We start from the raw sequence: 14442 nt of genomic DNA, 5'->3' as shown, positions 1-14442 counted from the left end.
ACTCTGACCATCAGCCAGCCCCCCCCTCTAGCCCTCCCCCCCTCCCTCCCCCCCACCCTCCTTCCCTCCTTCCTTCCTCCCCCCCCCTTCCCTTTCACTCTCCGCCACCCGCGCGCGTCGTCCTACCCTTCCGCGCCCTACGACGGTGTACACCGCGCCCGCGCGTGCCCTTTTCCGCTTGCGGAAACTGCGGCGAGTGTCGCGTTGTGTCCGTCGTTTCTATTCTGTCGTATCGCGTCGCGTCCCGTCATCTGCGCGCTTCCCAGGGGACATAGAGGATATGCCCTGCACGGGGGGGATCGATCCCCGTCACTGACCCAAAACTGACATCGCCGTCGTCGTCGCGAGTGTGGTGGAAAATCGTGTGCGCGCAATTGGATCGTGTATCATCGATAATTAAATCGCCGCAATCGTGGATAACAACGGCCGGTACGAGATGCAGAAGCGGGACGGCAGGGACAACCGCGGCGACAAGGAGCTCGGAGCGCGCGGCACCGAGCGCGACCAGGAGGTCACCAAACGGACCTCCAGGGGCAGCGGCAATGCCGCCCGGTCGAACGTGCACTCGTCCCGGCACAGCGTCACCTCGTCGTCCGGCGTGCTCATGGTCGGCCCGAACTTCCGGGTCGGCAAGAAAATTGGCTGTGGAAACTTCGGGGAGCTTCGTCTCGGTGAGTCCTTCCTCGCTATCGAGTCAGTTTTTCTTTTTTCTCGTAACGAAAAAAAAAAAAAAATGAGCGAAATCTACACTTTCCGAAAAGTAAAAGGAAATATCTACGATGTAAACGTAATATTCTATTATCGTCTCGCTCGAGTATCCGCTTTGACGTTTGAAATAGCGTTTTCTGTACGCGGAATGTTCCATCGAGACGTTAATCTTAATGGCAGGTTTCCTGATAAAATTATGATCGATTTTTCCTCAGCGAAGACGTCGAGATACCGACAGTTGTCGAGAGCAATTGCAAGAGGACTTTCCGCACAAACTGTGCTTCAGCAGAATGAATAAGTAAACAAAATCGCGTCTCTTATGTTTAATTTTTAAAATAAACTCCAATGTAATTTTAATTGCTGAACTTTAATACTTTAAGACCTGATTTTTTCTATTTTTTTTTTTTTTGGCATCCTTGTACTTTGACTTTAAGCGAGGTTTAAAACTCTCTTTTCTTGAAGCTGAGAGAGGAAAGAGTTTTAAGCCTCGCTTAAAGTTACAGTAACAATTGGATTCAAGTTACGAAGATATGTAATGTTTAAAAAAATGGAAAGTAAACGATGATCTCCCTCGACATTTTTGCCAAGAAAAAAGTTGACTCTAAATTAAGGTATTCTGCCATTATAATTAAAGTCGTGAGAATTGCGGGATATTTCGTATCTATTTATGTGAAGAATATCATGTGTATGAAAAATCGAGATAAAGACAAGTCCATGGAGCTCATTCTCGGACACACGATTCAATTTATCATAAATAGCAGTACGATTCGTCATTACGTCTTTTCTTAAAATATTTGTGATACATAGTCTTTATCGTATTTTTATATCCACATTAAGTTAATTCCGATCTTGTAAAAACAACATCGTAATAAGATCATTGTTAAGCTGAGGGAAGCATCGTGAAATTAAATTGATGAATAAAAATAGTTTTTCGCTCGAGATATATATATATATATATATAACACGGATTATCTATGTCTTATCTATCACGAATTTATAAAGTACTATCTTTTTTGACTCAAGAAAGTTTTGAAAGTTTTGACTTACCGTGAATTCTACAAAGTATATATAATGAATTTAGAACGTTTTTGAAAAAAAAAATTAATATTATCTTTTATCACGAATTTATTTATTAAGTATATTTTATGAGTCTCGAGAAAATTTTTAAGTATTTGTTGCGAATTTATACGACGTATACATGTCGATACAACGATAACATAATTTTTTAAAAGTTTTTAACATTATTTATCTATTATGAATTTATATGGAGTAGGTATATTTATTATATATATAATGAATTGAAAAAATGTTTTAAAACTCTTTTAATTCTATTTATCGTGAATTTATATATGTACATACATATAAAGTGTATATAATGATTTGAATTCATACAAATGCATTAAAATTGAAAACAAGATGAAACGCTATGCCAAGAAAAGATTTCGGAACAATGCCAAGTGTGTATGTAGGGCACACGAACTTTTTTCATATTCTTTCAAGCTGAAAAACGAGCGAACCGACATATTAGATCTCCGTCACGTGGTTAGCATTCAGCGTTTTTAGTCGCGAATTGAATTATTGTTTACCACGATATTGCAATCTGCACTCTCGTGTGTAACAGTGATGAAATTAGAAGTTATCAGCCCCTCGAGAGAGCTCGCGGCGTTTGTGTGATTAATGACGTCTGCCGGCGTGTTGAAAACAATGATTCTAACATTGGGAGAGGCTAACGCTCTCCCGATTATCACGGCAATATGGCATAATACGGTTCTTCTACATACTGACATTATTGTATAGAAGCTTGTAAATATTGATGTCCCTCCCACAAAACGCCAACGTATTCTTCTAATAATTATTAATCACAAACGGTATGAATTATTTTTATCCCCTTTGAATTATAAAAAACTATAAACGGACTAGTTCGATTTTCGACTAAAGACATGTAACATTTTTGAGAATTATACCCTCTTCTGTATAATTATTAACCACAGATTGTACAAACTATTTTTATCTTCTTTGAATGATAAAATAAACGTTTGATTTTTATCTTAAAATATGTGTTTGAGAAACAAAAAGCTTCGAGAAACTTGTACACTATGTATAATTATTGTATTGACCATAAATAGTACAAATTATTTTTATTCTTTTTGAATTAAAAAAAATCGATTTTTATTTTAAAAACGTGCTTCTTTCCATCTTGAATTTCCATTTTTTAAATATAATTTTTTAAATTAAAATTAAAGAATTAGTTCTTCGATGCCTGTTGAAATTGAAAATTTGCCGATAAAAGAAAACCTGTTCCTCATTCTTTCGGTGTATTGAAGGATACTTTTTCAACTGACGTTTCTTAGACTCGAGTTTCTCAACAGAGAAATCTTTTGCCGAGCTGACGAAATATCAGGCGGGCTGACACAGCGAAACGGCTTAGCAGCTTTGATGCGCTTGGAGCAACATCTTGGTAGCGTTTCATCGCGCGCGAGCGATGCTCATGGAAACATTGCGTTTTCCAACGTAATGACCGTGGTTGTTACTGCAAAAGCGTTCATGCGGAAAATCCTACAGCGCGCTCGGCTCATTGCGCGGTTTATACGAGCCACGATTTCGCTAACGCGTTATTACCCATTCGTAATGATGACTTTGTTAGTAATAGTCACATTAACAGCTCGTTCGATGTCATCTCGTTATTATATCACTCGCAACAAGTTAACAATTAGCTTTCATCAGCTGTTAATATCAGAGATTATATACTTAAAAAGATAGATAAACTTATCCTGCAGAGAGTATATTTTCCTAGAAGTGAGACAGTAACAGAGAGGGGGAGGGGAGGGAGGAAAACACATGTAAAACGAAAAGATCAAAAGAGAACATAAATTTTGCTCTGCGAAATATTTATCCGGAATGAACATGGAGAATAAATGTAGAAGAGAGATAATCTCTCTCGACATAAGGCTCCGGGGAAAGAATTTCCAGAAATCGCTCTTGCGTGATTCATCTTTGAATACACTCACTCTTGTGGGTGAATATTCGTGCGGTTCTACCACCGGCTGCCTTCTTGAAATGCCTGCCACGACGCAAGACCGCAGTTTGCTCGAAAAATATTTAAGGTTTACCGGACGTTCCTGCGTTAGGAGCGACACTTGTGAAGCATATCGCGTTATCTTTCCTCGAATAAACAAGTCACGCTGAGATACGGAAAAGCAAAATTTAGTGCAATAGATACATATAATTCAACTTAATTTTAATTTTAATATCATAGATTCAATTCGTCAGAGGTAATGCAAAAAAGATGGTGTTCGATAGAATTTTTGCTAGGAAAAAAATTATATTTATCAAGAAATCCGCTGTTATAGAAAAATATGGCGGTCGATGATTGTATATTTTAAAACGAGATGAAAACTACTACGAGAGAGTAAATTTACTAGAATATTTGTAACTTTTTTTTTTATTGGTGCACGCCTAATCAATTTACTCTTTTTTGTCATTTTCACCTTGTTTCAAGTCAACACAGTTGATCTCCTGATTGTTGATATATTCCGTATGCTATATTTTCGTAAATACTGAAGCACAAAACTAACGTTTGCGTTTAGTGAATTTAAGACACCTCAATATGCCATATTGATAACAACATGAGTCATTGACAATTAAATTGCGTTACCATGTTGCACCGCCTTTTACGCTTACGTTGGTATGTCGCGGAGACGTTACTCTTTTTTTTTTTCTTCTATCCACGTTCGTCACTCGAAAATATTGAAATGTAAGAACACTAAAAACACATGATTCATATTAAAGGTATTTTCTGTTATATTTTCCCGCTCTTAAAAATTATTGTATAATATTTAACACACATTGAACCAATAATTATTTAGGAATTATATTCTCTATTTTTTAAACACCTAAAGATGTTTTCGTTTTAAACCTTTTTAATAAACAAAACGCTATGCGTGTTCCAAACACGCTTTGTTTATTGAAGAAGTTTAAACTAAATTATCTTAAGTGTTTAAAAAACGGAGAAACAAGAATAAAACATTTTAATATCTTAAACTTAAATACTTTTTTTTACATTGTAATAGTTATTATATTGATAAGTATGGTAATACCGTTTGATAATTGTATTAGGTTACATTCCGTGTTTGTTTGTTTCTTTTCCCTTTCTCATTCGAGCATTTCAAAATATACACACTAAGAAAAATGTTCTGATTAAATTGAACAAAAAAAAAAACCCAATCAGAATGACATATTAGCCAAGCAAAGTTTTTGATTATCAAAACCAGTTATTATAACCAGAAATTCTGTTTGGCCTTATAAAAATGTCGTTCTGGATGGGCTTTTTTGCTAGTTTAATCAGAACATTTTTTTCTGTGCGCAGTTATTTCATTTTGACGAGCGTAAAAATGTGCAAAAGAACGTGAATTGGGCAAACGGGTTTGCATGAAGCCCCTCCTAGTTTCGACAACGAAACGAGCATCGGCGGTGGCAACGATGCGTTTGTCGAATAACACTCGACACCGGAACGAATCCGAGCCCTTCATTGGCTTGACTGGCTGCCCCGGCCGCGCAATGAGGGACACGCGTGTGTCGTTAATATCGTTATGTACGCGTTATCAGTTTATCACCTACCTCGTGCTTGTCTTGCTTCTCGCTTGCTCGAGGGCCATAAACGCGTTTATCAGCAGCAATTCACTCGTCGCGCGCATCGAGTACGAAATCCGACGAAAATTGTCAGCAAATTGCTCTCCGGTCTGCTGATACATCGCCTCGAATCAGGAATCGTATATACACCTTAATGACCCAATTTCGAAACTCTCGGCTCCATCTCGGCCCAGATTTTTGTAAGTCATACACATGTACGTATTGCACGCGATCGTTACTTTGCGCACAGTTAGACAAACAACTTAAATAAACAAGTTCTTCGAACAATAGAGATATAGCTCGTGCGAAGCATTGTTCTTTTTATGAGAAGAAGATTATTTGATATATAAATCTTGATTTATATGTTAATTTCTTAGATATCGTTATCTCACTCGCAGTATCTGCCAATCGGTACTAGTTAGTAAAGGGCTAAGATATCGCGTGATAGAAATGGAACACTCTGGACTGAGAGAAATATTTTGTATTAGCAAGAAGTACAAACAGAATAGATTCTGATCTTATAAGTTATTATGGAATGTTGGTTAGTATAATTAAATTTTTGCGTTGGAAAAAAAATTTATACTAAATCTTAATACATTTTTTTTTTATAGTTATACTAAATGAACATTTATACTTACAATAAGTAAATATTTACTCAATAAAAAATGATAATTAAATTAAATTATTGGTTTTTGTATCAAATAAATACATGCTTGTCACACTTAGAAAATATTTGTGTGTAGAACTATTTAAATAAATATTAACTAAAATTCAGTATTTTTTTTTTCTGTGTAGTTATCTCGATTAAAATGTTTGATAGATTTAACTATGGGTGTTTATGTGATTTGTACGTTCCTGATTGTATTTATCAAAATTTCAATTAATATGACAAGACTTTTTGCTAGTGTGTATACAGAGAAACCAGATTACTTTGTAAATATAAATGTATGATAAGGCCTATCCGCTTTTCGTATACGCAATTAATCTTCGTGCATGGTAGCCGGAACCACGATACGTGTTTGAGGACAGGAAGTACGAAATTCCAAACCGTAGGCCACAAAGTGACACACACGTAAGACCAACCTTCCGGTCCTTACCTGAGGGGGTCGATCGTACTCGCCGTTACGTTCCCACGGTCACGTCCGACAAAAATTGATCGACTCTTCTAAAAAGAACGCATTCCGATTGATCCCTGTCGAAGATTCTCTCCGTACTTTCGAGGAGTAAATCCGAATGAATTTGCACTGTATCCTGAGACAAAAAAAATAGTTGCAATGATTTTTAACTACTACATTGCATTGAGAAAAAATGTATTAAGTTTTAATAAATATATTTGAATAATATCAACAACTAATCACTTTTACGTAAATAAATATTTAGTCAATAAAAAAAAGATAGTTACCTAAATTAAATTTCTTGTACTGAATAAATATATCTTTATATTTAAAAATATTTAATTAGTACTGTTTAAACGAATAGTTTATTAAAATTGAATACATTTTTTCGGTGTAATTTGTAGTTATTTATGTCTTTTTTTTACATAATTATGAATATAATAATTATTATTACCAACATTATAACAATAATAATTACAAAAGTAGAGTTAACTATAATTATTTTATCATGTAGTAGTTAATTATAATTATTTTATCATGCAATTATTATAATCAACTACTAAACATTTTTCTCCCAAACTGATAAGCATATTTTTTCTACCAAAACTGTAAACAAAGCATAAATTAGCTTCTGAAATATATCTTAAGAATCACACACACACATAAAAATAATATAAAAGGTTTTAAATAAAATCTTCGAAAAATCAATTTTCTCGGGACAGCAAAGCCTTATGCGAAAATATTTTACATTACAAATCTAATTTATTTTCCCCACAAGAATATTTTCCTCATTTTTTTATTGTTTGCATGTTGATTACCGACTCATATCCTTTACAGTCATTCGTGCCGCGATATATACAAGTGACGCTCGTGAGTCGTAATTAGGCGTTACTTCCGCTTGTACGGATCAGCTGATTCCCAGCAGCCGCCCAGCTGACTCTCAAATTCTCTGCCTTTCACGATGCACAGCTGTCATCGTCGCGGTAATTTTCCAGTCTTTAATCGGTCCAAACTTTCAGGTAGAGACACGCATACCGTGTCACGCGAATTCGCGTATCTCTTTTATCAGGGTAATAAACAACATTATTAATAAAAATCATAGATTTGTAATTTTTTAATTTATCTACACGTTACAGCTTGCTCGTAACTTTTTTATCAGTTGATCTGCATTTTCTTCCATCGAATGTTTCTTTTCTCGACATGTTCCAAACCTAACGGCTTGTTTTGTGATCTACTTACTTACTACATTGAGAAAACAACATTCTACATTTTAATTTGAATAATGCCAATTAAACTCTTACAGTAAATAAATATTTCCAAAAAGAAAAAAAAATAGTACTTAAATCAAATTAATGATTTTTGTACCTAAATATTTAGTTAACACTTGAAACAAATAATTTATTAAAATTTAGTATATTTTGTTGATTGTAAAGAGAGAGAGAAACATACTTAGAAATTCTTCAAATTTCTATTTCTCTCTTTGATTTTGATTTTATGTTATTGGATGAGTAGTCCCTATACTATGCGCTCGTTCGACAATGTAATACAACGTGACGAACACACACAACTCTCCCGTGACGAGTGTCGCGCGCTCGCGCGCGGGACTCGTGTAGACGCACTCCTATACGCATGCACGTCCGCAGGTTCGAGGGCACGTAGCAACCTGTCTGCTTGGCCGACTCGACGCCGACCGCTCTTCGAGTGACTCAGGACGACAGACTGCCGGCTGGTCGCGTTGCTGAGCGAACGAACGAACCGCGTACCGTGCAACGCCCTTTTAACCCTACTCTTATATTCGCTTCCTGCACGCGTTTTAGTACGTTGAAATCACGCTCTGAACTTTAAATCTAAACTGTTAATCATACTATTTTTCTACATTGTATACAAATATCTACTTTAAAAATAATATTATATGCCTAATTATTTAGATATTAATTTTTTTTAAATTTAGAAGAAGGAATATACACTATTAAATTCAGAATGTTAAACATTATTCCCAATTTGAATTATTTCTAAGCATTTCTGTGCTGCGGGTCACCATTACTCGATATATCATTGATTTGATTAAAACAATAGAGTTAAATAACTTAACTTAAAGAATATATTAAATTTCATTCAAATTAATTTTAATACTTACTAAATGAATATATTAATACAGAGTCAATGCTTTTATTATTTACTAAATGTAGTAAATGTATACGTTAATGTGATGTTAATATGATGATATATGCGCGATGTTTACTTCGAAACTAACCATAGAAATGAATTGATTTACATTTTGACACATATAGAAGTTAAAAATAACAAAATGTTATTTGAAACAAAGAATTGGATTATTATTGGAAAATGCGTAACTTTTAAAGAATGAAAAGTCTGACAGAAATCATAATGACGTTGAAAAAACTTTATATTTTGATAGAACAAATACAATGAAAAAAGTAATTATTTATAACAAATCTTATTCAAAGAAAAGTTGTATGATTTAAAAAATAGACCCTCTCGACTTATAAAGGTTAAATAAGGATTAAATGTTCTATAAATAGAGAGAAAGTAAGAATCTACTTGAAAATTAAGATCTGTAATTATACTGTTAATTAGAAAAATAAAAAGAATAATTTTTTAATAGAATTTTTATTTCTTCATCACTACTGCAATTAATTGCGTTACTCAACCGGTAATACAGGAATTAAGAAAACCTTTGATAAGTCGTGTTTTTATTGATTTATTTTATTGCGTTGGTATAGAGCGGATGCGTAGATATCCGCATCGATCGAAACCCGATTATTCTAGTCAATATACACTCGTTCATAAAGCAACGGTACGAATGCTGCGCGAATCAATAATAGCGAAACACTACATTATTATTGACGTAATATCGGTAATTTGTTGAATATCCGATGATTACGAAGCAAATATTTCGATATTAACTATTGCAAAATAACACAACATAAATAGTGATACATTATAAATAAAACTATATGTTATGGTATTTTCCGCGTTTAATTAAATTAAACTTTAATAAAATTAAAGCAAAACAGATGAAAGAAAATGAAATTTTCTTTAAAACGAGTGTGATAAAACAATTCTTTTTATTTCTCTCAAATAGTTATATCAAGGTTATAAATATATATATTTCCTTAATTAATTTACGTCATGAGTAAACTAATATAGAAAAATATATATCGCGAGTTGTCGAATTTTTTGTTAACTAATTAAAATATTTATCAGCTAGAGTAGCATAAATTTACAAATTTATAGATTTCGCTAGACATGCCATCTGAATTATTCTTATTTCCAGTATTACTTTACGATAACAGCAGTCCAGTTTCACGACTGCAAACATCGCATCTTCTATTATATATTTCTGGATACCGTTTCCACTTCTTTTCTTCCACGTCTTTCTAACCTCCAGTGGCGCGTCTCGGCTTTAAATAAAAATTGTATCGCGTATCCCGTTGAAAGTATCGCGCTGTTGCATTATCGCAACCGAAATGAGATGTATGCGTTCGTCGCGGTGCATTCGCGCCGTTGCAAGTGCATCGTCGCCGCCGTGTTCCGCGGCTTAACCCACGCCGCTCTCGAATTATACGCCGGCTGGCAATGACTGATGCCCACGCAGATTGCCAGCGATTTCGCGATGTCGTTGCAGCAGGTAGTCGTTGTCATTGTCGTCGTCGCAACAACTTTCTCCGAGCCGAGTCTTCATACGTTTTCTGATTAAATCGAGAGGCGTGGTACATACTAATCAACGTATTATCGTCTCTTTGTACCTGTTACAGTTATACTATTAGATATCAAAAAAAGCAATGGTAACCCAATTTCTTCACATAACGTTTTATTATTTTTAACTGTTATTTATGTCAAAATGTAAATTGATCCATTTCTGTGGTTAGCTTCAAAGTAAACATCGTCCATATTAATAACGTATGCACTTACATTGAAAAAACAACTTATTAAATCTTAATACATATTTCTTTAAATAGTTCTAAAAGTTAACATTTATTTACAGTAAATAAATACTCAATAAAAAAAAAATAGTTAACTGAAAATTACGAAAATGATTTTCGTATATATCAAATACATACTGTTTATTATTCAGTTTAGTAAATCTTTACTTAGAACTATATATTTATTAAAATTTAGTATTTTTTTCAGTTTAATAAGTGATGAACTACAGTTAAATTGAATACATTTTTTTAGTTAAATTGTTGTCAAATTAACGACAACTGGATAGGAGCAGTAGCGATTTATAAAAATGATAAAAAAATAATTTAAATTTGTTAAATATAATTTAACATTGTCATATATAACAATTTCTTTTTCCGTGTACTTCTTTTCCCAGTTGATTTGTCATTAAAAATTACCCGTCGTTTCTATCTTGCGTTCAATCATTAGTTCATTAATCATTTCTCTGGTCTCGGAAAAACCCCAATATTTTGATACCGTTTACGATCAATATTAATTGCTTAAGTCATTTAGTGTAAATAATACATTTGGTACAAATGCTGCCTGATTTACGACACACTCATCGGTGAAATGTTATAACGGATTTACGTTACATACGTCGGTCGATTTATCGCGCTGACGTCCTTACGAACGTAATGTTCGTTATAGCTGTTCCTCCTTACATCCGCAACAAAGTCCAGGAATACCTGCCTATATGCGAAAGTCAATACTTCGTCTAGCGAGAACCGCGAAGATTTATCGTCTAGAAAATATGTAGAGTGTGGGGAAAAGGACGACGGAATTATACCTTCAAAAATATCGATTTTAGAGGATATATTCAAAGATGGTACGCGCGGAGTCGCTAACATCGCATACGCGTTACTCGTCCAGGGTTAAAAATATAGCTACACAAAGCGTTGTTGGTCGGTGCTCAGCGCTGCGTGCAAGTCGTGAGTGAAATTAAACGCGCCTGAGAGACGGAGAGAGCGATCTACGGATCGGCCCTCCTGCCTTTTTTTTTTTCGAGCGCTCGCTTGAACAATAGTCTGACGAGAGGTGGCCAGACGTTTTTGCGCGTCCTCGTTCCGCGGTCCGTCACCGGAGGAAACTGGTGCCGAGAAAAGGCACCATATAGTCGCGCCGCAGCACAAATCTAGAAGGGCCTGCAGGCTTGGCAATAGCGAGATCTTCTCGACGGCGACGGAAAACTCTTTTTAGTCGAAGGCCTAAATACGTGCGTCTAGAATTCCAGCCTCGATCACTTATACAGGGTGTACCAGATTCGCCATTCCTCAATCGATCGATCTTTACTGAACAGAGAAAAAAAATTTTGCTAAATGTCATAAGTGAAACTCCATTAACGCGTAAACTTTATGTTACGTATTTAGAAATTGCCTTAGAAATTGTCTTGGAAATTGCTCAGTATAATTTTGCATATTCTCAATTATAATTTGGAATCATAGTTGTTTCTGCATCAAGGAGAAATTGATTTTAAATTAGCTGAAGAGAATCCGTAAACGAAAGGAGTGGCGAGACGGTTCTAGGACATCATTTGTACGCGAAGCGGAATGCACCGAGAGAAATGTATGTATAATCATTTTATTTTGTTGATAAGGAGAGACTTTCTTATTTTCTCAACACAGAGTTAAATGAAAAAGCAAGAACATTTGTATCAGTCACATATTAAAAATAAATAGTTATATGTATACGTATCAAACATTTCTCTCTCAATGTGTACAACTGTCTCATGCTAACTAATGTTTCACGCGACGTGTCAATATCTCAGCGCGGTACTCGAGAACGAGCATTACTCTTCGATGACGATTCAAGCGTGCCACAAGAGAACCAGTCCATTAACCTTTGTCCGGCGTATTGAAGTTTGAAATTGCCTGAAAGATGGTCTCTTTCTCCGAGAGGTCCGGCTGAACAGCGTTCAGTTGTAAATTATCATCGAGGCCTGCTCTTCTAGATGAATATTATCGGATGGATCGGAGTACCATGGACACTTATCCGTACTCGCAGTTGTCCTTCGATGTATTCTTCCCCGGTGATACGCGGTCTGGCTCCGCTGCACGTGCTGGTACCCTGACCTACATTCACACCTACGTGTCTAAGCCTATGTCTATACGACGGTCGATCGCGCCATCGCATCGTTCGTTCGCCGGCGACTCGGCCTGGCAACCGGGCGGCCCGATTTAATATTTTCGAAATTGCGGAACTTAGACCTGCAGCGCCGCGCCGTCGGCCTCCGGTTGCCCTACATTTCGCTCTTGCTTTTACACTCTTACGCTCCGTATCATAGGGCGTACCACATCGGACCTGTTGCGCTCCTATGCGCCGTCGTCTCGGTTCCTTCCTCGCCTCGCGCTCGAATCAGATAGCAACGGGGTCGTGCGAGCAAATGCGAGGCAGATGCTCTTAGCGGAACGCTAGAAGCGAAAGCATTCGCTCTACATCGCGATAAAATGGAGTTACGACATCGTCGAACCTTTAGGCTCTCAAACGAACGAAATAATCGTATGTGTGTACCTACTTTCGACACGTTTCCTTGATAGTCAATTAACTCCATCGTGCGTTTACAAATATTACTTTATCAGATGCGTATGTGATGAAGCGTGAGCTAATTCGCAATCAATTTTTAATTAATAGTTTCATTATTCGCGTATGGGACGCGCGGGTGTTTTTCACACTCGACGATATATCTAGGTCGATCGCGCTCATTCTTTTTTATTCATCGCCGTCGTTATTGGACTTGGTTTCACAACGGCACTGTTCGTGGATGCGCAGGACGTATCGCGGAGTACATCAAAATTCTTACTGTGAAAAGAAATATTTGTTCTCGTGCGCGTTGCCAATTTGACTAAAACAATGGAATTAAACAATTTAACTGAAGAAAGTGTATTGAAGTTTTCATTTAGTCTATTATTTATTTGCTAATTACATAAATTAATATGGACGTTGTTTACGTTGAAACTAACTACAGAAGTGGATTGATTTTATTTACATACATTGAAGTTAAAAATAATAAAATGTTATTTAACTTAAAGGGTCAAATTACTGTTGCTCTTTTGATCTGAGAGTGTAGAATATTAATATGCTGCAGTAATATATCGCTACTCTATACTGAAACTGAAATTCAAGTTTCTTTTAAATAATCCTTTTTAACACAAAATAGACTTTATAACATGTATCTACTTTGGATTTGGAATACACGTGAAAACTGATATAAAGATATAATATAATTTTTCAATATCATGATGTAAAAATGAAAAAATTCATTTCTCTAATTCGTGGTCGAGCTTTGATATTGCTATTCAATGAACGTATTATTAAATATATATTATTAAAGAGGAACAATCGAGTCGAAATATTATACAAATATATATTTTCCTAGAAAGTCTCTTTTTCTTTTGGACGTGGCCTCGCCTCGCGATCGAAATTGAATTCGTTTCAAAACGAACCCGGCGACATCCGGCGATGTTGTGTTTCCCATTAATGCTCGAAGCTTGATGGGAGTCTGAGTGCTAATTACACCCAGCCCCTTATTCTCTTCGTCCCTGGCTGACTTACGCGAGGGTAGAAATGGGTCGCGTTCTATCGCAAGGCACGGTATACAGAACCATTTCTATCACATTATTTTCCAACGATAGATTATTCGGTCAATTTGGAGTCAATAAGAATCATAGAGCGTGCCCTACTTTAATCATAATTGTTTTTTATTGTGACAGATTCCTCGACCAATTTGGAGTTTTTCCTTCGATCCAAATAGCTGTAATTTTCTTAATGATTAATGATTAAAAAACAACTGATAAACTAAGTCTTGGAAAATTAAATAGATGATCCATGCTTTTCGATTATGTAGTAGATTATCAATTTGAGGCTTAATTATGAAGATATATGCATTGAGACAGAAGCGATAAGCGTCTTTCTTAAAGTTTTTGTTACAGATGAAGATCTTATTATGAAACACAGTCAAAGAATTTTCCACTAAAAATAATACGGTAAAAGTAGAACATTCTACATTTATGATAATGAAAAGGTAATA

General features: G+C 35.6%; 1 protein-coding gene across 5 annotated transcripts in view; it reads left to right on the top strand.

The window, feature by feature from the left end:
• Nucleotides 1-100: 100 nt before the first annotated feature.
• The window catches only part of gish (casein kinase I gish), a 36777-nt gene continuing 22435 nt past the window's right edge, over nucleotides 101-14442 (top strand). For all 5 annotated transcript variants that reach the window (XM_018545434.1, XM_018545433.1, XM_018545431.1 and 2 more), the window contains exon 1: nucleotides 101-671. In XM_018545434.1, coding sequence (XP_018400936.1) covers nucleotides 437-671 — 235 coding nt within the window. In that variant the 5' untranslated portion in view covers nucleotides 101-436. The remainder of the gene's footprint in view (nucleotides 672-14442) is intronic.

The sequence above is a fragment of the Cyphomyrmex costatus genome, unplaced genomic scaffold, assembly GCF_001594065.2.
Source record: "Cyphomyrmex costatus isolate MS0001 unplaced genomic scaffold, Ccosl1.0 scaffold5, whole genome shotgun sequence".
Taxonomy (NCBI): Eukaryota; Metazoa; Arthropoda; class Insecta; order Hymenoptera; family Formicidae; genus Cyphomyrmex; species Cyphomyrmex costatus.
This window is presented reverse-complemented; position numbering and strand designations above follow the sequence as displayed.